At 38.2% G+C, this 25,359-nt stretch overlaps 1 protein-coding gene across 1 annotated transcript in view; it reads right to left on the bottom strand.

Moving 5' to 3' along the window:
• Positions 1–25,359, bottom strand: part of LOC109504182 (uncharacterized) — a 91,987-nt gene that overhangs the window by 35,337 nt on the left and 31,291 nt on the right. The window contains exons 2-8 of the mRNA XM_025300295.1: positions 5,681–5,800; positions 5,450–5,567; positions 5,065–5,347; positions 2,544–2,669; positions 2,356–2,446; positions 2,150–2,286; positions 1,637–1,769 (exon numbers count right to left, since the gene is read on the bottom strand). Of these exons, the coding sequence (XP_025156080.1) occupies positions 1,637–1,769; positions 2,150–2,286; positions 2,356–2,446; positions 2,544–2,669; positions 5,065–5,347; positions 5,450–5,567; positions 5,681–5,800 (1,008 nt within the window). The remainder of the gene's footprint in view (positions 1–1,636; positions 1,770–2,149; positions 2,287–2,355; positions 2,447–2,543; positions 2,670–5,064; positions 5,348–5,449; positions 5,568–5,680; positions 5,801–25,359) is intronic.

The following is a 25,359-nucleotide window of genomic DNA, read 5'->3' as shown; positions in this document are numbered from 1 at the left end:
GACGGCTGTCCATTTTTCGAGTCGCAGTCGCAGTCGCAACCAATCACAGAACTCCGTATAATCACGTGACCCGCTTGTCATAATCACATTTATTTAATAGTATGTAGAAGTCGGTGATCATTAGAATAAGGTTATATCTAATGTTGTTTTATGTGTTACATATTTTTTTTAAATGTCGAAACAGTTTAATAAAGAGAGACTATTATTTAGTAGATCTCGTAGAATGTAGACCCCTTCTCTGGGATTGTACGTGTGACAGTATGTTAATAGTATTTAGCCGCAGCCGCGATCGCCAATCGCAAGTGTGATTAGAAAACAAGAAATCGCAATCGCAGTCACAGCCGCAGCCGCGAGTCGCTAGTGTGATATGGTCTTTACGTGATGCTAATGCCGGCTGCAACTTTCAAGCTTCATAACTCGAAAAATACTTAATAAAAAAATATTTTATTATAGTATTTTAAGAAGCTCTGGAAATCAGCTATAATAATATGCAATCAACTGCATGCACTATGTTCTGGAAGGCCAGTTAAGGCTAATGAAGATCAAATAAAGTCATTGGTGGACGCATATCGTCATTTAACAACATGAGAAATTGCTGAGAAATTGAATTTATTGAATTTGACCGAGCATAAGCATTCGTAACAACTTGATTTCGTTTTAGAGCTCGATATTTGAGTTCCATATGTTCTCAAAAAAAGAGATTTGATTCGTCGCATTATTGTCTACAATTTTCTGTTGAAACGTGCGGAAAATAATTCATTTCTAAAGCGACTCCTGGAAGTGAAAAATGGATTGTATATAACAATATTGAACACAAAAGATCATAGAGCAGACGTGATAAACCAGCTTAAAGCATATCAAAAGCTAATATTCTTCAAAAGAAAGTAATGCTCTCTGTTTGGTAGGATTAGAAAGGAATGGTTTTTTTGAGCTGCTATCAAACAACCAAACGATTGATTCGAATGTATATTGTCATCAATTAGACACATTGAATGATTCCATCAAATAGAAGAGACCAGAATTAGCAAACAGATAAGGTGTTATGTTTCATTATGACAATGCCAGACCTCATACAAGTTTAATGACTTGCCAGAAGTTGTTTCGATCACTGCAAAATTCTTTGGATGGCAAAAATTTCGCTTCAAATGAAGTTGTAAAAAACTATTTAATTCAGTTTTTCGCTAATAAGGATCAGAAGTTCTATGAGCATGGAATCATGTTATTACTTCAAAGATGGCAGAAGGTGTTAGAACAAAATGGTCAATATTTAATAGAATCCAATTTTTCTTTCTATTAAAAATATCGTCTTTTATTTTCATGCAAAAAACCGAAATTATTTTCCGAACAACACAATATATCCTTTCTTAAAGCATTCTATCTTATAATCCTATCTTGGAATTAAGGAAAAAGTAACGAAAAGTAACGATTTCAATCATTATTTTTAAACAACATTACTTTTTAAAATCAGTAACGAGTAATGATAATGAATAATTTTTTATCGGAAATAAGGATAACGATAATGTGTTACTTTTAAAAAGTAACTTTCCCAATTCTACTTTTAATACAATTATCGGTAATATAATGAACTTTTGAAAGCCTCTATATTCTAATACGTATAGAATAATATCCTACTTACCGCGTTGAAATTCAAATACGACATTACAATGACTTTGCCGGCCGTTATCTGAGACGGCTTTATGCTTCTTAACATGATCAATATTAGAAGCTTCTTTGTTGCATTTGGCATGTCATACCATTGCACATTATATCTGCAAATGCAGTCAGTTTACATATTAACTATTTGACATGATGTTAAATTTTTCAAATAATTATAAAGTGCAGGCGAAAAGACATTAGTTCGATCTGTCGAATCTGTCAAAAGGTTCGAATTTTGAATTAAATTCGACTTTACTTGCAGGAAATAAATTGTTATTATTATTAATAAAATAATCGCCATCGTTGTTTATAAAAATTTTTTTACGTTCCTGCGGTAGAATGCTGTCAGTATTTTGGCTTGTATTTTATATAAAATAACATTTATTCAGAATCAAAATGAACATTTTAACCGACGTAACATTTTGACAGAATATATTTTATGTTTATTACTTGCAATTTTGAAAGCGTGCTTCTGAGATTACATTACACGTACGCGTATTCATACACCTTTTCACTGTAATCTATGATTTTCTGACCTTGCCAATTCTCAAAAAACGCGTTTATAACTGCTCCGCAAAAATAAATGCCATGTCGCGTAAGAACAGCAACATCTTTGGCATTCCTTATCACCTGAAAAAGTAATTATAGGCATAATGTAATTATAATATTGTTGGATATTTATCTACATTTCGAGTGCACCTGGAATCCTACGACGCTTATAATAGAGATAACACAACCCAAATGTAGAAAGAGAGGTAGCGTAAATAATGACTCCATAATATCTATAAATCTGTCGTAATAAATAGGATCGTATCAATTGATTTGTCATCACTACTACTCTCGTACTACTATTCATATAAAGGTAACGATTAAATAAATGTACTAACTGAATCGCCTCGGTATGTCTTTGAATACTGTAGACGATATTTGCATAACATCTATTACTATTTGCAATTGCCTTCACCGGATCATCGCCATCGTCCTTAAATTCGAATGTATCTTCTAAAAGATATCTAAGGCGCGATATTAGTCAGAAATTAGAAAGTTAATTTCGATGCTTTGTAACTCGAAAAGAACAATGAATAAAAAAGGCCGATTTTGGCTTATCGTGAGGAATGAACGAAACATATTATTTCCAAAGGATTTTGACCCGCCGAACACGATGCCATCGTTAGTTTTCGTCTAAAACCCGGAAAATATGTTCTAATCCGAGGATCTATCATTTAATAATCGAATGGCCTGGGAAGCGCTTACATTAACTTTGAAGCTATTGCAAACACGTGTATTAGCTAAATTAGCTGAAGATAGTTTAGATTTTCGATTTAATAAAATTATTTTCGATTTAATAGTTGAAGGTGTTCTCTGTTACAGCTGTTACAAAATTTGCTGTAATGAATAATATACACGGTATCATAGATCATCCCTACCACCTGATCTTTTTGTGAATGCGACATTTTAGAGAAAAATATTTCAGACAAAAGTTGTATGATTTCAAAGGAGACATATAATAATTATATCATTTTGTTTACAGATGGTGCTACTTTCAAGATATTCACTGATCATTATTTTTCCTAAATGGAAAACCCAATTTTTTATTATATCATCTTTTTCTACCAATTAATTTTAATAACTTTTGTCTGAGACATTTTTCCCTAAAATGTGTTTACAAAAAAATCAGGTGGTACGGATGGTCTATGATACCGCGTATATTATTTGTTTTTGCATAAAAAGCATAAAAAACAGCAAATTTTATATAAAAAGAGAATACCTTCAACTATTAAATCGATAATAATTCTATTAAATCGAAAATGTAAACTATCTTCAGCTAATTTAGCTAATACACGAGTTTGCAATAGCTTCAAAGATTAGCAAAGGCTTCCCGGGCCATTCGATTATTGGATGATAGATCCTCGAAATACGAGGGCGGTCCGATAAATACTTAGCCTCACCGCCCGATGGCGCCACTATCGCAAGAGAAATTTACTATCGTGTAGTACATTCTCATAGACGGCTACTGTCGAAATTTCAGCCGAATCGGACTCGTAGTTTTGTTTTGACCGCGTGTGGAAGCGGGCGTGTCCGCGGATTTTAGAAAAATGGAAAAAAAGCAATATCGGTCGGTGATTCGATTCTTGTTTTTGGAAGGGAAATCGCGCAGCGAAATCAAAGAGCGCTTGGATGCTGTGTACGGTGACTCTTCTCCTTCGATGGCGACCGTCAAAAATTGGTTTAACGAGTTTCAACGTGGTCGCACGTCGGTTTTTGATGAGCCACGCCCAGGTGCCCCGAAAACGGCTACCACGGAGGATAACATGACAAAAATCCACGATCTCGTATTGGCAGGCCGCCGATTGAAGGTGCGCGAGATAGCTGAGACAGTAGGCATCTCAAAAGACCATGTGGGTCATATCCTGCATGAAATTTTGGACATGAGAAAGCTGTCGGCGCGATGGGTGCCGCGTTTGCTCACTCCGGACAACAAGCGCAACCGTGAGACTACTTCAGAGCAGTGTTTGACGCTGTTTAAGCGCAATCCGAAGAAGTTTCTGCGTCGTTTCGTGACCGTCGACGAAACATGGATCCACTGGTACACACCAGAGACCAAGGAACAGTCGAAACAGTGGACTTGACCCGGCGAACGTGCTCCGAAGAAGGCGAAGACTGTCCTATCGGCCGGAAAGGTGATGGCCACCGTTTTCTGGGATTCACAAGGTGTGATCTACATCGACTACCTGGAGAAGGGCAAAACGGTCACAGGACTGTACTATGTCGAATTATTGGGCCGATTCGACGCCGAATTGCAAAAAAAACGGCCCCATTTGGCGAAGAAAAAAGTGCTCTTCCATCATGACAACGCACCGGCTCACACCTCCGCCCTCGCCACGGTCAAATTGGTCGAATTGGGCTACGAACTGCTGCCCCATCCACCGTATTCTCCAGATTTGGTCCCGTGCGACTTCTTTTTGTTTCCAAACTTGAAAAAGTCACTCGCCGGGCAGAAATTTGAGTCGAATGAGGAGGTCATCGCCACCACGGAGGCCTACTTTGCAGACCTCGAGAAAACGTATTTTTCAGACGGGTTAAAGAAGTTGGAGCATCGCTGGGTCAAGTGTATCGAGCTAAAAGGAGACTATGTTGAGAAATAAATCGCCACTTTTCCAAAATTTTCGTTTTTCTTTTGTAGGCTAAGTACTTATCGGACTACCCTCGTAGAATATGTTTCCCGGGTTTTAGACGAAAGACATGCTGACGACGACATCGTGTTCAGCGGGTCAAAATCCTTTGGAAATGATGTTTTGTTCGTTCCTCACAATAAGTCAAAATCGGCTCTTTTTATCCATTATTCTTTATGTTTAACTTACAAATATCATGTTCTGAGATCTCAGTTTCGAAATGGAATACTCTCACCTCAAAGCTGCGAGCAGGCTGCAGCAATGTTGCACAAATGTTAGATATAACACATCTTGTGAGATAATTAAAAACAGATATAATACTTCACACGTGGCCGTGTGTAAGAGAATCGGGATGTAATACGTATTGATATCCACCATGTAATTAACGCGATAAGGTACTCCCTCTTGAGCGTTTTGAATTTTGCTCGACGCTTCGGATTCCTCATTGAATTGTGTATATACAAATTTCTTTAACGTAGTCATAAATAGGTAAAGAGCGGAATGACTGAACATGATACCTAATTATTATTGAAGTGGGTTAAGCAATGTTTCTTCGAGATTTTTAAAATCATTTATTCAGAGATTAACAAATTTTTGTTTTTATTAATCAATGTACTCACCTGTATACACGTAGCCAAATTTTTCCCCATAAATTGCATAAGATTGAAGAATTTTCATCTCTCTGTCGGACTTTGGTGACTGCCAATATTTTTTCATCTTGATCAAAAGAATCTTGATCTGCAGCTCGAAGTTAATTCAATAATAAATAAAACCACGCGTTACATCATCATTTTTCGATCTTAACATAATTACACTGATCAATATCATCAATGTTAGTTTTATTTACATACCTTAGGTATGCTATATATCATGCAGATCGCTTTTATTATGGCAATTATAGCATAAAATAATAACGGTAAGCAATCGAGCACTTCAAAAATATCCGGCCAAATCTGGATCATACCCATTACCTGAATTCAACACAACTACATTGCATGCGCACTGAGATAAAGATTTTTGTTGTTACCAAAAATACATGTTTGCTATTTGATAATTGTACGAGGAATAAATCAAACAGTTAGCACATCATTTTTTGTTATTTGTAATTTTAACAGATATATTGCAAAATATAAAAACACTTAAAGGTAACTATTTGTACGTATTTGTTTCAATCCGCAGTCAAATCCACGTAGGTTTTAAGCATTCTTTCATTTCCTAAATAACGCATAATATTTTATGAATATTATAGACAGTATTTAGTGTACTTTTATATATAGGGTGTTATAAAAGTCCTGGAAGAGCAAAATAACTCGAAAAATATGAGTCCTAGAAAAAATGTGAAGTACTGAGTTTTTATGATTTTTTCCTGGCTATCTGACGGTGACCTTGGATTTGACCTCGACAATGACCTTGAAGTCATTTCAAGGTCAGATCAATTTTTTTTAAATGAGACCCCATACTTTTGACCCCGGAAATGAAAAGAGTGGAAAATTTTACGTTCGGATATGACCCTGAGCACTGCCAAATTTGACCTCTGAAGGTCACATAAAGATATAGGCTTGTTTTAGGCTGAAAACGCGAATATCTTCGAAAATGCACCTGCTAGGGAGCAATATTACGCATAAGATTAAGAATGTAGAGGTCAACGAGGGAAATTCAGCCGTGACCTTGCCCTTATTCTCAAGGTCATGAGTTAAGATTATTATTAAGGTCAAATCGGACTTTTTTCGGACTGAAAATCTATATTTTTGACCTAAAAGTGTCAAGATTGAAAAATTTTACGTTCGGATATGACATTTCCAACTTGATCTTGTTCTTAAGGTTATGTGTCAGTCATATCAAGGTCAATTAATTTCTTTAGGCTGGAAACATATACTTTTACCCCCCCATAATGTGAAGAGTGAGATTTTACGTTACCTTCGCCTTCATTACGAAAGTTTTCATTGAACAGCAATCTCACTTCACTGTATAACCTTTGTCTATCCCCCCATCCTCTCATCATCAATAGCGAAACTCTCTTATGCTCTGTAACAGAAGCCATTTGGAATTGAAAACAAAAAATTTGCAAAATTTTGATATAAAAAATTCGGTTTCTTTACCTTTAAATAAAAATAATAAGTAATGTACCATTGATCGTTAATAATAATATGATAATAATTTAAAACGGACTAGAATGACATCAAAACTTGTTAAATCGATGAAAACTCAAAAACAATCTATTATCTGTTTGACACTGATAGAATCGAGACAAATAAAAACCTTGAAGCATACACTTTATCGATGGCGTATAAATTTTTCGGATACCGATCTTGGGATTTTTGAGCTCGCAAAAACCGAATCCGATGTCGGATTTTGCAAATTCAAGATGGCCGATTCAAGATAGCGGCCGATATTTAAGAATAACAAAAATTGGATCTCGTTTAAGGAGTTTTTGAAGTCGTTTCTGAAATCGAATCCGACGTTGGATTTTACAAATTCAAGATGACCGATCCAAAATGGCGCCCGATATTGAGGAATTATCAACAATCGGAGTGTCACTTCGTACGTAACGTAAAATCTCACTCTTCACATTACGGGGGTAAAAGTATGTGTTTCCAACCTTAAAAATTTAATTGCCCTTGATATGACTGACACATAACCTTAAGAACAAGGTCAAGGTTGAAAACGTCATATCCGAACGTAAAATTTTTCAATCTTGACACTTTTAGGTCAAAAGTATGGATTTTCAGTCCTAAAATGTCCGGTTTGATCTTAATAATAATCTTAACTCATAATCTTGAGAATAAGGGCAAGGTCATGGCTGAATGTCCCTCGTTGACTTCTACATTCTTATTCTTATGCGTAACATTGCTCCTTAGCAGGTGCATTTTCGAAGATATCACATTTTCAGCCTAAAACAAGTTTAGACCTTTATGTGACCTTCAGAAGTCAAACTTGGCAGTGTTCAAGGTCATATCCGAACGTAAAATTTTCCATTCTTTTCATTTCTGGGGTCAAAAATATGTGGTCCCATTTAAAAAAATTGATCTGACCTTGAAATAACCTTCATGGTCATTGTCAAGGTCAAATCCAAGGTCACCGCCAGATAGCCAGAAAAAAATCATAAAAACCTAGTATTTCGCATTTTTTCTAGAACTAATTTTTCGAGTTATCCTGCTCTTCCAGGACTTTTATAACACCCTGTATATAGAAGTCTAAAATGGGTATCCATAGTCAGATTTTATATTCAAGACAGTCTTAAATTCATTCTGAGATGTTTTGAGGAAAGTAGTATGGGGGTAGGTATGGCCAGTCAAAACATTCCCCTTCCACTCGACCCACCGGCGCCACTAGACCACGCCCACCGGCGCCGGAAGGTCGATTGGAGGAGGAATATTTTGAATGGCCATACCTACCTCCAAGGCTGAAAATGGCGGAAATTTGAATCACCGGAATAAAAATTAGCGTAATCTAAATATTAAATTTTTATTATTCATATTTTATTATTCATATTAGGCGTTGTTAGTGATTCTATAGCTCTTGGTCAGCTGGTTAATTTGCATATTACTTTTGGAAAAATCTCCTTGGCACTCTACGAGGCTCGAACCCGGAACTTCAAGTTCTCGGGTCAAACGTCTTACCACTACTCTGCTGCTACTTTTTGGTAGAGACTGATTTCAGGACGTATACGTAGAGCGGAGAGAGTGCGGCGTGCGTATATGTGTGTATGTGAGTGCGGTTAGTGTGAAGTCTCTGGAAAAATCCTGTAGTAGGCCCTGACCGGATTCGAACTTGGGTCCGTTGGCTCTCGAGAGTCAAGCGCCTTATACCCTGCGCTACTACTATACCCTGATGGAAACCAGCTATATTGTATACATACGAAGAGTATCGACGTCACGCGTGAAAAATTCGGCCAATTCTAGAACTTACGGGATTCGAGACCCCACCATGAGACCCCGGCTCTCGACTCTCGTGAGCGTGTGCGAGCAGGTAGGGATCATTTCGAAGACAAAAACTACCCGGCGATTGTTGGAAGACGATACCTCTGGTCTATGTCTACCCCGAATATTTTTACCTGTGCGGGTCCCCTCGCTTTCAAACTCGAAAAGTTTACAACGGAATTTGTTACCTCGAGCTAGAAATCACAGGGAAGAGAAAAGTGGCGAAGAGAAAGGAATGCACGATATTTTTCATAGAATTCATTCACATTTTATTTTTCATGATTAAGATGAGACATTTATTAAAATTGCTCGTACAATTTTATTTAAATAAATCGTGATAATTTCTTGAAATATAATGTGGAAATGAGTATCTAGAAACGTTAAATCTTTTAATTGCCAACGTATGTTTTGCTCGATTTCCTGATAGTTTGCAAAGAGCGTCTGTTTCACGATGTCTTCGTCTAAGTTTTTCTTGGGAAGTCTGAGTTCTATTTCCGTTACGAGAAACAGGGTGCAATCGTTCACAAGTTTTGCAAACGTTTGCAGTTGTTCACATCGAGCGTCAATACATTTTGTTATAAGTTCTAGCCCGTCGAAAGATGTTGCCTTCATCAACACGGTAAACATCAACGATGTTTACCGTGTAGACTTTTCGTTTCTTCGTCGGGGGTTGCTGTCCCTGGGACGAATCGGTAGGCATCCTCTTCGATGCGGTGTTCACCTTAGCTGTTTTCGTATTTTCAGTCACCATAATTGCCCTTGCCCCATGCGCCGTAAAGGTGATGGTCACATCGTTGATATGGACGGGCTCCGGCACGGCCCTGGTTACAGAGTGCAAGTAATCGCCTATGTGTTTCATGTATTGCTTAAACTTTTCCCATGTGGCGAAGTCGAACTGAATCCCTGTAGAGGTATTGCCGGATAGTTTTATTGTAGGCTCGAATGTTGTCCAGTCGTTTGATGCCCACAATCCGATTTGCATCCTCTTAGTATCCGAAGTGTTGAGTGGATAAGTAGTGGAGAGAAGCATATAGCTCTCATAGCGAGTCTTCTCAGAATCACCATACGCAATCTTCTTAAATTCAGCATTTGCGTTAAATTTAGTATCTGCCATTATATTTCTCACAAGAACTTATTACTCCACAGGTGAAAACACGAGAACTAATATACTTCGTTTCGCAAAACGAGTACTAAGGCTGAAGAAGCTCAAATGGTTTGGGCTCAGCCCAATGGGCTTCTTATAGGAAAAAGAAAAGGGGAGGGGTAGTTCCGCGAGCATACAACAAATTTATTTCTTAATATTTGTTAAATTAAGCCTAGAACGTCCTAGAATTTCTCAGAACGGAGCGTACGTGTTTCTACAGGTTTTATGATGTCGTGGGAGTAGGCGTTATATTTGTTGAAGCAGTGGATGGGAAAATAAATTTTATAGTCTTTTGCGAAAATTTCCAATCGGGCTCTATTGTAGTAAAAATCGATTATATCGTCCACCCTTATATCTAAATTTATGTTTAGATAAACACATTTCTACAAATCATTTGTGTAAGCCGCAAAGGAATAGCGCCGAGCGCACATTTTTTCACGTCTGAGAATTTATAAAACGAAAAGAAAAAAGGTTTATTCTTTTGCGGCAGTGATAAGGTTTATTCTTTTGTGACTGAACGGAATGCACGAACCCTGCAGATTCCGATGAATTTTATGTTATCGCAGGAATAGACATTATATTTGCCGAATCAGCGGATGAGAAAATGCCCTTTACATCTCTTTTGAGAACCGGAGTCCTATCCTAGTCAAACTGATTATATTTTCTTCCACACATCTAAATTTAGATAAACAGACAATTCTACAAAACGTTTTTCGTGTAGGGCCTAAGGGAACCGCACGGAACTCGCATTTTTCACGTCTGAGAATGTGAGATATAAATAGATATGAGAAGAAAAAGGGTTATTCTTTTATAGCAGGAATAATGTGATCCTTTAACAAATACCAAATTCTGCGATAAAACTAGGCGAGTATATTGCTGAAAAGCGTTGGTATAGTTAGTCCCGCCTTATTTTCACAGGCATTCGTGGCGGTTTCCAAAAAATTTTGGAAGATCCGTGTTATATAAGAGTGTTCGAAGCTGCGGCGACGTATTTTACTGTTTCCATCGCTTCAAGCAACATTCCTATTCCGTGATATTCGTGAAAGTATAAGAAGATGTCGCAGCTTTTCAAAATTGTACGTGACTGTATAATCGCAGCGTCGGTAGCAAATCCAATAATCAAACGTGGAAAATATCTGTGTGATCTCGCGAGTGATAATGATGAGAAGACATATGAAGTGTTTTATAAATTCGCGACCATGTGCAGTAGTGGCCTACTGGCGATGTTATTCGCTTGTGGGCAATTTAAAAATAATCCTCGCTTGCATGGGATCGCAGCCGAGATTGTGGAAGCGAGAAGATTACTCGGAGAGAATGAAGAAGATATCGGTGACCGTGTTCAGGACATGCTCCTTTCCTCATTGTAAGTAATTTCCTTTCGCTCAGATGTGACATAAAAGAATAAGTATAATAAATGCTGATGTTCACGAATACGTTTGTGTGTTCTTCATTTTCTCACTTCTCACCAATATTGTACGAAGCGGAAATCTAAAGAGCCGCTTTCGCTCGAGTATAAGGCTTCCTTGTCAACGAAATCTGCCCGTGAGTATAAGGAAAAATAAGTATAAGATTATTCTCTCGTAGAGCCTGGTATTTAATATCGAGTTAAATTTTAGCAAATTGTAATAAAATAGCAAGAACTGACAAAGATATCGCCTGCAATATAAATGAAAATGGCATTGATATCAATCATGACGACGCTGTTCACGTCACGGGTAACATCATCGAGTATGGGAGAAGAAGGCACTTTAGGACAGAGGAAGTTTAGGACATCTCGAATAAAAACAAATTTGTCACTTTTTTTCACGTTGAATGCATTTTTTGGTTGGCAACCGGTGAATCAACGAACGTCACGTGAGACGCGCTGTCAGCTGTCAAACTAACCTATAAGCTGTTAGTGATTTTCGCTGACTATTGTAATTATTTTGGCTAGCAAATGTAAGTATCTATATATTAAACGTTCAGAAAGAAACTACTTGTATGTTCTGGCTATGATTATATGTTTTCCGTTGTAATGAACGAAATATAACGACATAATAAAAGAGATGGTATGAAATATTACCTACGTTTTTTTTTTTAAGGTTACGGTTGGGGCAGTATTGGACAAAATTTACGGGGCACATTAGGACGTATCCTTATGTGCCCCGTAACTATTGTCAAAAAGAAATTTTGTGTCATTTGTTGTGTTTGCACGTCTAAATATTTTTTCTTTACCTTTAAGGTATAAGAATGGTGCGGAATTATAAAAAGAAGAAAGATACATCTGTCAACGAGGAAGATTTGAAGAAAGCTATGCAACATGTCTTGAATAAAACGATGACACTCAGAAAAGCTGCAAATGCTTTCGGAATTATAAAAAGCACACTAGGTTATCGCTTGAAAAATATTAAAAATGACAAAAGGTCTAAAAGTGAAGATTTTTTCTCCAAATATTCAGTCTGCCAGATATTCAATAACTTAGAAGAAAACATGTTAGAAAATTACATGCTGAAATGTTGCAAAATGAACTACGGCTTAACATATCGTCAAGCTAGGACTTTAGCATATCAATATGCTAAGGCTTTGAAAAAATTTCCTAAATTATGGGAGCAAAATCAAACTGCTGGAATTGAGTTGATAAAAGGTTTCATGCGAAGGCATAAAAATCTTTCCTTGCGTAAACCAGAAAATACGAGTTTATCCAGAGCTACCAGCTTCAACCGGCATAATGTAACTGAATTTCAAAACAACTTAAACAGAGCGCTTCAAAAGACAACATTTACACCGGATAGCATATTCAACTTAGACGAGACCAATGTTATGACCGTTGTGCAAGCCCCTAACGTTATAGCTCAGTGTGGGCAAAAACAAGTAGAACAAAGTGTCTCAGCCGAAAGAGGGCAACTCATAACAATGTGTGCAATTATTAATGCTGCTGGAAATTCGATACCACCCGTTTTTATTTTTCCAAGAGCGAGATTTCATGAACATATGCTCACAGGAGGTCCAAATGGTTGTATCGGCTTTGCTAATAGCCCCACTAGTGGGTGGATGACAGGATCATTGTTTATGAAAGTACTGGAACACTTAAAAAAGTACACAAGATGCAGCAAAGAAGATATGATCTTGTTATTACTAGATAACCATGAAAGCCACTGCACTATAGACACCGTAAATTTTTGCCGAAATAATGACATTGTTCTACTCACGTTTCCACCGCATTGCACACATAGGCTTCAGCCTCTCGATGTTTCAGTCATGGGACCTTTTAAACAAAAAATTTCTGTCTCTCAAAACGATTGGCTGTTAAACCACTCGAGAAAGACAATAATAATTCATGACTTGGCCGGTATAGTGACATCTGCTTACAACGCATCATTCACTCCAAATAATATTACTGCAGGGTTCAAGAAGCCTGGTATCTACCCTTTTTCTAGAAATGCTTTCACGAATGACGACTTCGAATGTGCAGAGGTGACAAGTCGTACCCTTGAACAAATTTCCACTACGGAGACTACTGTTACAGTTGATCAAGCATCATCAGATAATAATGAACCGAGCGCTGTGGGTAAGCAGTGCGCAAATAACAGTAATTCAACTCAAATTCCAGTAAAACAATCGGCACCGAAAGCTAGTGGGTCAGCTGTCCGAAATAGAGAGCCACCAACTTTAATTGAAAATGCTGTATTACCTGAACCGATTTGTTTACCTGAAATGATAAGACCTTTTCCTAAAGCATCTCCGCGAAAGGAAGGGTCAAGGGGTAGAAGAAAGGGAAGATTACGCATTTTGACGGAATCACCTGAGAAAATAGCAATAGAAGCAGCATACGTAGAACGACAGAAAAGATTAGAAAAGTCAGGACTTAGAAAAATAAGGACATTTCAGCAAGGACAACAAAAATCGAAAGCAAAAAGAGCCAAAATTTCAAAAAGAGATTCTAGTCCAAAAGATACGGAAGAAGAAAATTATTGTTTCTTTGACACCGATTTGGAATTAAGAGATGAAGATGATGTTTTGTTGGATACAGAAAATATTAACGTAGATAGTTTAAATCCTGGAGATTTTTGTTTGGTGAGATGTTCATCTGAAAAAAATAACTTGTCCTTGGTTTTTGTTGGCAGAATAGAAGAAAAAATTTTTAACGTTTTCACTGTTATTTGAAGATTTTCACTGTTATTTGAAGAAGAAACCAGGATTTTACAAATTTTTCTTTCCTGAAAAGGAGGATAAATGGCCAGTGACTGTTATGGATATCTTGGCCAAACTGCCACCACCAAACGATGCAGGTAGCACCTCGAGAACTGCAGGAATGATTACATTCAGATTTTATTTTTCTACTTTTAAACTTGGTTGATTAATTTTAAGTTTATTACCGATCTCAATTTTCTTTTGTTGCGTATCTAAGGAAGTTATTTTTGTTTAATTTCTATTTTTTAATTTGTTACAAAGTTAATAATTTTAACACTTAGCACTTTAATATTTTCTAAACAGAGCTATAGAAAGTAGATATTTTATTATCTAAGAAAAAATTATGAGACCGATTTCTGTCTTAATCAAGGTTCCAATAAGGTGGACATTAATGTTTATTTGATTGCCTATTACAAATTATCTACTGTATTGTTAAAGAAAAAATATATTAAAAAAGGTTTGTAAGACAAGGTTGCCTAGCAAGAGATTTATTGCTTTCAATAAATAAAGTAAGAAGACGAAAATTATCTCGGTTCTTCATTATCAGTTCTAAACTGCCCCAGGCCGTCCTAAACTGCCCCAGCGGTGTCCTAAACTTCCCCTCCAGGGAGGCAGATTAGGACAGAGGGGATACTTTTTTAAAAGGTAAAAACAACATACTACTGTCAAATGTGTTTGTTTTGCCATACGTTTATATTGAGCTTTAACAACCAAACTAACTTATAATTCAATCGGAGAACCAATCTCTTAAAAATTGAAAAAGATATGAGCTTCAAAATAAAAAGATATGAGCTTCAAAATAAAAAGTGTCCTATAGTGCCCCCTTTTCCCCTACGATGACAATGGAGTCGATGAAACGACGCAAGACGCAAGTGAAGCTGGTGAAATCCAGGACTTCCGAATCTCGCAGGCTACACTAGTCGAAGGTAAGAAAAGGTAAAAGAAAATATCTTATACTCTTAGTTGTATTTTTATTCTAATTGTGTGTAAAATTTATACCTGTATAACATTTTCAATTCATATTTACAGCACAACAGGGTAGTGGATACGAACAGTCAAAAGAACATCGAAGGGACAAAAGCGAAGACCAAAGAGTGTGCGAAGCGACAGTAAAACCCGACACGGTCAACAATCGTGAGTCCTTATATAAATGTATTGAAATACTCGGGGAAAAATCGCGTAATTATAAAAAATTTAATATTCTCGGGAGGGAGTCGAATATTCGAATTCTTCCATCTTCAGAAGACGCCAACATTATTGAATATTTAGAAAATGCTTTTCGGGAAATCCACGACTACGCGGTAAATTCGGGTGATGCGAACAACTACGTGGGGTTGACGCTTGCTTCTTCGGACTTAACGCGGGGGCCGGCGGGTTTATCGCTTCGTCCCGCTCGGGACTTGACCTACAACGAGATTTGGAATCTTGTGAATTCGTTAGCGCAGAGTGCCGGAGGTCATGATATTTTCGAACATTTCAAAATTAATATTTTCAATGTCGCGGCAGCTTCTGGTCGTGGAAAGAAATCAAATAAACTAACTCACGAAGATATAGCGAAACGCTCGATCCTTACTATAAACAACTTTGACAATTTGCGCTTTCCCCGTTCGCTAGTCGCCGCGATAGTGTACAACGAACCCGGCAATGTGCGCACAGGAGAAATGCATGATAAATGGAATTCCGTGAGGAAGTAATATTCTATATTACAACGAGACCTAGTGATCGAACTGACACGGAAAGCCGGTGTCTATATACCTGAAGAAGGGTGCGGTATTCCTGAGATCGAGCGTTTCCAGTATTATCTTGCCAGCAACGATATCGTGATCGTTGTTTATTACTTTAGTTCCTTCGCACGTGGTGCGCCCCCCATGTACGATGGTAGCGGCGTACTCACCTCCCACGGGCGCGAAGCTAAAATGACTCTGAATATTATGTACTACGAAGAATCCCGGCATTACAATCCAATATTAAATTTAAAAGCTGCATCGGGCAGCCATTGTGCACGTTGTAATAGCGGATATAAGCCGGAAAGAGGGCATCGGTGCTCAAACGCGTGTCCATGGTGTCACGACGTTCCAGCGTGCGAGGTTATTGAGCGTAGAACTAATACGATGTGCTGCGTGTCAACGTGAATTTTACGGGTCGGTGTGTTTCGAGCGTCATCGCGCGCAAAAATCGCTCCAAGACATTTCATCTTTGAGCATCTGTAATATCCTGAAAGTTTGCAGCGACTGCGGCCGTTTGCGAAACTTGAGGAACAAACATAATTGCAATGAGATCTTTTGTCTTGTTTGCAACGCGTTGCAACCAATGAATCATCTATGTTATATGAAACCACTTCGATGTGACACTGGTTCATCCGACACGATGAATCCGCAGCGAGTAGGAAACGAAAACGTAGTTAATGACATTGGCGAAGCGACAGAAACAAGTAAGCGCGTAAAAGGTCGCATCGCGTTTGTATTCTATGATTTTGAAACGTGTCAAAACGATACGATCAAAGGCACAGAAAACGTTAAAACTCATGTTGTGACGCTCTGTGTTGCGCAGCAGATATGTGAAAGCTGCATGAATATAGACGATATGACATTGCGATGTCGTTGGTGCGGGATTTATATTTCGAGACAATCCGGTGAAACAATTCGTCGATTTTGTCACGAGACCGAGGAAGAGTTTCAAACAAATCATCTGCATCGCACACAACGCAAGCGCATTCGATGCGTAATTTATGGTACTTGGTCGAGAGCGGTAATCGGGTGGAACCAAAGCTTATTTTAAACGGTACGAAGATTATATTGTTAACCGTTGGGCAAACAAAATTTATCGACAGTGTTAATTATATGCTTATGCGCTTGTCAGCATTACCAAAAGCCTTCGGGTTAAAAGATACAGCAGGCAAAGGCCTATTTCCGCATTTATTTAACACTGCCGAAAATCAACATTACATCGGACTGATACCAGATGCAAGATACTATTCTCCCGAAACAATGAGACCGCCTGAGCGTGAGCGGTTTTTAGAATGGCACGAGGACATGGCGCGCAAAAACATAGAATTTGATTTCCAACGGGAAATTGTGAGCTATTGCCGGAACGATGTCGATATTCTTCGACGGGTTTGTCTTGCGTTCCGTAAGACTTTCCTGGATCGTGGAAAATTATGTTCGTTTGAAGAATGCACAACCATCGCCTCTACGTGCATAAGAGTTTTTCGTAAAAACTTTTTGCGTGAAAAGGAGATAGGTATTATTCCTTCGGGTGGGTATCGGCGTGTCAATAATCAATCCCGCAAAGCGTTAAAATGGTTGTTGTGGATGGAGCGCGAGCTCGGTCATATTGTAACATATGCCGGTAGATCTCGCGAACATCGCATACCGGAAGGGCTGCTCGTCGATGGGTATTACGAGACAACGAATCCTGCGCAAAGACACGTGTTGCAATTTCACGGGTGTTTTTGGCATGGATGTCCCGCGTGTTTTAGGATGAATCATGATAGCCCGATCTCGACCACCGTGAAGGGGGATACTATTGAGTCGCGATACGAGCATATGCGCGTGACAACATCTCGTCTACAGAAGCTAGGTTACATCGTAACGGAGAAGTGGGAGTGCGTCTTCGATCGGGAGTTGCAGGACAATCAACCGATGCACGATTTCCTTGCGAATCACACGATGTTAGAAACTGAGCCTCTCGATCCTCGCGAAGCGTTCTTCGGTGGTCAGGGGGTGGACAGGGAACCGTCACCCGGTGCGATATTACCGGTACGGAGAAGATACGTTATGTAAACGTATGCTCCTTGTACTCGTTTGTGCTAAAGACGGGCTCTTTTCCGCTCGGTCACCCGGACCGGACGTGTACGTGGGAAGAATGTTCCGCCTTGATTAGTATAGCTCCCGATTTTGACTTTAGCAGAGTGGAGGGAATCGTGCGGTGCAAAGTGTTCGCTCCGCGTGATCTCTTTCACCCTGTACTCCCATTTCGCGTTCGCGGAAAATTATTGTTCGCCCTATGCCGTAGTTGCTGCGAGACAATTTCCCAATCTCCGTGCACACATGATAATCCGACCGATCGAGAATTCGAGGGTACCTGAGTATCCTGTGAATTACGGAAGGTTATAGAGAAGGGCTATAATGTCAGGTCCGTGAGCGAGATATGGAAATATAAGATTTCGCAATACGACCCAAGTACTCGGTTGGGAGGTATGTTCGCGGGATATATCAACTGCTTTCTGCAACTTAAGCAGGAGGCTAGCGGATGGCCTGCTGAATGCACCGACGATGAAGAAGCCAAAGAGCGATACCTGCGGGAATACGAAAAAACAGAGGATATTGTTCTCGATAGAAACAACATCACGGTAAATTCAGGGTTGCGTTCGGTTGCAAAGCTTTGCCTCAATTTGTTCTGGGATAAATTTGGTCAGCGATCTAATCTGCCGAATACCGAGGTCGTTAAGACGCGCGAACATTTCATGTCGCTGCTCACGAGCCCCAAGCATGAAATCATAAACATATTGAGACTTCGAAATATATTAATTTTAGTAGTATAAAAAACTTATTAGTCACCAATAAAATACCTATCGATGAGAACGAGGAAGAGAAGAAGGAGGATGTGAGGAAAACTTCTACGTTTTAGAACGATTCGTCGTACAGTGTTTCACGACATTGTAACGAGAGACGAGAGCAAGTCTTGCGTGCCGGTGCTCCTAAAACGTAGATTCGATGACACAGGTCACTCTGTGCCATACAGTTACGTAGTGGCGTAAGAATAGTAGAGCGTGTTCTTTCTCCTCCAATCTAAACACTTATTTGTAGAGTAAGAAAAATACAAATATAGACATTTCCCCAAAAGCGACCACCCTGTATATTGCATATGCACTAGTTATATAAGAAACTTTTGCGCAAACTGTATGTATTGTTACGTCCTAGAGGAGGAACTCAACCTTTTCGTTCGCGAGTAAGGCGAACCTCGTTCGTACACACGTGTCAGTGAACGGGTCAGGGACCCGACGGGTCCCTTTACTCGGGCACCGACGTACGACGAGCGGTCCGTTTTTCGGTCAGGGACGCGAATCCCTTTACCGGGGATAGGACCATGAGTTGACTGTTGGAAGGGTGGGTGATTTTGAAATCAATTGGAAAAAAAGAATGAAATATAAACAGATTTATTAAAATGAGTAAGATAACAAAATGATATATGGCGCGGCTTAAAATATAACAATAAAATGGTATTACAGCGCGGTTTATGACAATTTAATTGAATAATGGTGTGTGTATATATGTGTGTGTGTGTGTAGGATAGAAGAAGAAGGAATCGAAAGAGAAAGAATAGGAATAAGAAGTTAATCAGGTGAAGGGGAACGGGAGTGGTATGGCGAATTTAAAGGAGTGGATAGTTCGGAAAAAGAGACAGGAGAATAAGATATTGGAGGGGTGGAAGGAGTGAATGCACGTAGGGGAGAAGAGGTAGGAGTATCAGGGGATAAATATTGAGAAAATAAGAAAGATGGTAGGATTGTCGGGTCTGGATGGAAATCTATGTCTATTCCGATGCTAATTATGTTTCTGATATACTGCAATTGTTGGTCAAAATTATATGGGTCTGTTATTTCATCAAAGAGGTGAAGGACCTGATGGATGGTTACTAGCGAATGATAGTAATGGCCCACTAAAACCGTAGTTCCACAAGGGTGGAATTAGTAAGAATGGAGGTAAGGAGAGTAGAATAGTAAATAAAACTACTTACTGCTGATTCACGCAAGGAAAAGGGTGGTTGCAATGATCTGCGTGGGGTCCCAATTTCGGGTTGTCCACTCCCAGCTGGCAGCTGCTTCTCTCTTTTTTTTTTGGGAGGTTGGCGAGACCCCACTAAGGATAGTATTAGTGGAACACTGTGCACTTGCCACATTGAGTCTCTGAATTGAGTCTAGACCTGATTCCGAATCTATGACTTTTTTGTTTTCGTTTGTTCTTCTGTCTTTCTGAATAGTGTCGCGGAGTCGGATTACCGCGGTTTTTATATCAATGATCGGAGGCAGAAGCTAACAGCGTGGGTAGAGAGATGGCCTTTGAGGAAGGGGTGAATTGGTCTTACAAGGAGATGCCACAAACTGCTAACTCTACTTTTGAATGAGCTATAGTGCATTCGAAAGGGGAGGTCGAGAGTATAAACCGTGTCAGAGCTTTTGGGTGTATGGGCTTTAGTTTCGGAGAAAATTTATTGTAAAATGATGTATTTTTCAGCTATACGGTAAGTACAATGGATAGCCATAATTTTGCATGAAGCGCGCTAGCTGTGCAGGTTAGGCGTGCGGCTACTATTTTGCGTCCGTGCGAGCAGAGTTTAATTCCCCGTAGTGACAATTTTTTTTTGTTTTTTTTTAGAATAAATGATTGTTTATGAATTAATTGTAAATTTATTTATTTATTATTCGTTATAGTACGAGAACATATACATAATGAAAAATATCAATAAGTTTTGTGTTTTTATTGTACTGTGTCTTTATTCATTATAAAATTCCGACATCACTGTACAATGTTGCGGGTGATAATTTATATAAAAACATTCGAAGCATAAATGGATCGCACACCATGAACATTTTATAAACGAAAACTGCGTATTGCAGATACATTTTTTCTTATGTACATCCGGTGGAAAACACAATTGATTAACATTATAAAATATGTCACGTTTATCTGCTAATTTTGACGCGTACCAAGCGAATTCAATCATTTTTACATATCGCGGAGCACATAATAAATAATGAGTTAATGATTGAATTCGAATTGCATCATATAACGGACTTTTTAAGAAGTTTTTAGTATTTGCTTGTGGCACATGCGCACAGGCAACAACCGTTAGGACCGTAACCCTAAAGTCCGTTGGATTTCCCTCACTGTTCTCACGTGTGTCGATCAGTAAGCAAGTCTGCGAGCATCCTTTATGTTAAATTGATTTTATATAATAAAAATGGAAGGGTCAAGTGTGGATTTGTTTTTGAAAGAACATATCCAAGCATTGGCAAAGTGTGATATTACAAAAGAAGATTTAACTGACAGCATTACATATTTTAAAGGTAATAAATAATTAAATAATTTAATAATCAAATAACAATAATTAAATAATTTGTATGTATATTTTTATAAACACTCACATTTGTGAACATATGCAGAAATATACAAAGATATTTCCTTTTTTGCAGATATGCTAATAAAATTTGATTTGATTTTGCTGAAGTACCCAAAAAATTTACGCATTCGGCTAAAGAGGTTGCTGGAAAATTATTCGAAAGCTTCGTTTCAATGTTAGGAAAATGTATGATGGTAGAAGATGTGGAATATTTTTCATCAAACGAAAAAGAAGTAGAGAATATTCAAGAAGAGGAACTGCAAGAATCGACATCATCAACATCGGAGGAAGAATATGTGTCAAAGTTTCATATCAGGATAGAATGCCTTTTGATACAAAATTAAAGATTGTTATGACCACAAACGAGCATCCAACGTGGAGTTTTCATGGTCTACAAAAGCGATTTAAACAACATTTACGCCACAAAACTGATATTGCACGATTTAGAAAAGATGTAATAAATGGTGGCACTTATGCAGAAAAACTGGATAATATAAAAAAATGTGTCTATGATCGATTTTCTGAAGCACGTGACCATAAACAATTATTAACAAGGCGACAATTACAGCAGTGGGCTATGGCTACTGCAATGCAATTTCGAGATGCAGATAACGAAACAGAAGGAAACGTTTTTCAATTTACAGCATCGGCATCTTGGGTAACGAATTTTATTAAAAATTATGCCATTTCTAATCGTAGCGTCGTTCGCTATGTATCCAAAAGAGAAATGAAATCGCCAGAAGAAGTTTCCAAATCTGCAATACAATTTCAAAACTTGATACAATCAATTTCTACGGATTACGATTCTGATTATATTATCAATACAGATCAAACAGGTTGTGAGTACCGAGCTAATGTTTCAAGAACGTACACACATAAGGGTGAAAAAACAGTAGAACTTTTTATAGGCGACTTAAATAAGATAACTCATTCGTATACTGCTCAATATTCCATGACAAAATCCGGAATATTATTAAATAAAGTTTTTGTATGTTTACAAGAACCTGGAGAGACATTTGGAGTCCGTGTCAAAGCAGAAGTTGACGAACTTGTAAAATTATGTAAAAATGTTATTGTCGTTTGTTCAAAGTCGGGTAAACTGACCTCTCAATTGTATAAAGAATATTTAAAAACAGTTGTAAAACCGTATGTTGGAAACAATTCCTTCTTGATGATTGTCGACTCTTGGGGAGGTCAAAAAATATTCATATGTACAATAAAATTTTTGTAAATGATGAAAACAAACCAACATGCAATTTGTAAATAATACCGCCAAAATGTACACCAATCTGCCAACCTTGCGACGTTTATTTTTATAGGCAAGTGAAAATTATTATAAAACGTATTCAAAATTGTCCGGATATTATGGTTAGCGAAAAAAAGAAAGAATTAAATTCGCGATATGATGCAATTCGAATTCAATCATTAACTCATTATTTATTATATGCTCCGCGATATATAAAAATGATTGAATTCGCTTGGTACGCGTCAAAATTAGCAGATAAACGTGACATATTTTATAATGTTAATCAATTGTGTTTTCCACCGGATGTACATAAGAAAAAATGTATCTGCAATACGCAGTTTTCGTTTATAAAATGTTCATGGTGTGAGATCCATTTATGCTTCGAATGTTTTTATATAAATTATTACCCGCAACATTGTACAGTGATGTCGGAATTTTATAATGAATAAAGACACAGTACAATAAAAACACAAAACTTATTGATATTTTTCATTATGTATACGTTCTCTTACTATAACGAATAATAAATAAATAAATTTACAATTAATTCATAAACAATCATTTATTCTAAAAAAAACAAAAAAAATTATCACTACGAGGAATTGAACTCTGCTCGCACGGACGCAAAATAGTAGCCGCATGCCTAACCTGCACAGCTAGCGCGCTTCATACAAAATTATGGCTATCCATTGTACTTACCGTATAGCTGAAAAATACATCATTTTACAATAAATTTTCTCCGAAACTAAAGCCCATACACCCAAAAGCTCTGACACGGTTTATACTCTCGACCTCCCCTTTCGAATGCACTATAGCTCATTCAAAAGTAGAGTTAGCAGTTCGTGGCATCTCCTTGTAAGACCAATTCACCCCTTCCTCAAAGGCCATCTCTCTACCCACCCTGATAGCTTCTGCCTCCGATCATTGATATAAAAACCGCGGTAATCCGACTCCGCGACACTATTCAGAAAGACAGAAGAACAAACGAAAACAAAAAAGTCATAGATTCGGAATCAGGTCTAGACTCAATTCAGAGACTCAATGTGGCAAGTGCATAGTATTTCACGCATAAAAATAACATGTCAAAATAACACACTCGGATTTGCGTTGTATCACGATTATACCTAGGAGTCAATTTTGCCGAGTATCGTTGGTGCACCATTGACAACGATGGTCCTCTTTTCGCAATTGTACTATACAGAACTTTCAGTTTCTTCTGTCGTTAATATACCACTGACAAGAATTACGATATAAGACAACAATTTATGCATGATATATGGTAAAAATGTTTGGTCCATGATACAGCTTGCAAATGAAATATGAACGATGCAGAGAAATATTAACTGAAAATATTAACACTGAATCTAATTCATCAAGGTTTATGGTTAACTTAAACAAAATTGTGCTATTCTCAATCAAAATTTCTTAATCGTTCTCTCTTTCTCTCTCTCTTTCTCTCTCTCATTTCGTCAGAAAATAGGTTCATTCAACCAAACATATTTTCCGTGTAGACTTGAATAAAACGATAGGACACGGTGAGTCTCTACGCGAATTCTATCATACTCTAACAATTAAATATTCTCCTAACGATAGAGTACAATAGAGTACGATGAAAAGTGTTCATCGTACTCTATCTTTACGCAGTATCATTTCTTTCGGATCCGATGCAGCAAAACGATAGATTGCGGTAGAAAACGATGAGAATCTCTGTAGATCTCATCGCTTTCTATCGCTTTGTCCTTTTCGATGTTTTCCTTGATGAAAGAACTTTTGAACCTTGAATTTTACAATTCAATATGAGCTATCTGTGGTACCTCATAAAATAATCTCGTAATTGTAATCGCGAATATTCAGCGGCCATTTCGGCGCGAGCTTAGACGCGGTGCGACGGGATGTAGGAGCGGCGAGGTAAGGACATAAACATTGGCGCGTTGTCCTTCCCCTCGTCGCGCACCAGCAACAGTTCCTTTGTCGACTGGGCAGTGCTCTCTAACCTGAGCGGCTAGATGGTCCTCCCATAACGTCTCGGTGCGCGCTCATTTCTCTAATTTCTGTCATTAATAACTCGATAATTATTGCGAATCTCACAAAACGGTATGGGACTTTTATATTTGTCTTAACCTGCTCTATGTCTCCACGAGCTCTGCCAGGTTAGTTATAAGACACCCTGTATATGTATTTCTATCCTTGTATGTGACTCCTGAATCACAATATATCTTAGCAAATTATAGCGTTAGAAGCAGTTTCTTTCACCCACAAGCGTTCGCTCGTACGAGCTTATTGAACGATTATTAGCTCGCAGTTTCACGCTGGAAAGCTAATATCGTTAGCGGTGCTAAACGCTAATATCGTTAGCGGCGCTAAACGCTAATATTGTTAGCGGCCCAGTAAACCATATACTGCATTCGATGTTCAATCAAATCGACGTATATTTCAATCAAAAACTCGTATCTCCTCCAAACAATGCTTACGCTTACCGCACTTACATAGAGGCGTTATTCAATTATGCTTCACCAGTAAAAACCTCCCACCTGGCTTCGTGCCTGTGGTACAGCGATACTGCAGGAAACATGGACGCTCTACCTGGAGCGACACCAAGCAATCACGGACTCGACAAGCGAGCCACTTTTGTACAAGGAGGGCGAACACTGGATCTCATAGGTCATCTTCACTGCGACGTCTTCAATCAAGATAAATTCTTGATCAATGGTGTCGAAGTGCGCATGAGGCTTGTTCGTTCGAAAGATTCCTTCTGTCTTACGGAGGGAAATACTCACGGATATGCGTTTTAGATGCTACACTACTCATCAGAAGAGCTAGAATAAACCCAGGCATATTACTCGCTCCTACGAAAATGTTGACCAGGACTACTGCTAAATACCCCTTCACGAGAGTCGAGGTTAAATCATTCACGATTCATAGCGGTGT

The sequence above is a fragment of the Harpegnathos saltator genome, unplaced genomic scaffold (genome assembly GCF_003227715.2).
Source record: "Harpegnathos saltator strain DR-91 unplaced genomic scaffold, Hsal_v8.6 scaffold349, whole genome shotgun sequence".
NCBI classification, from domain to species: domain Eukaryota; kingdom Metazoa; phylum Arthropoda; class Insecta; order Hymenoptera; family Formicidae; genus Harpegnathos; species Harpegnathos saltator.
The sequence above is the reverse complement of the archived record's forward strand: the minus strand, read 5'-3'. Positions and strand labels throughout refer to the sequence as shown.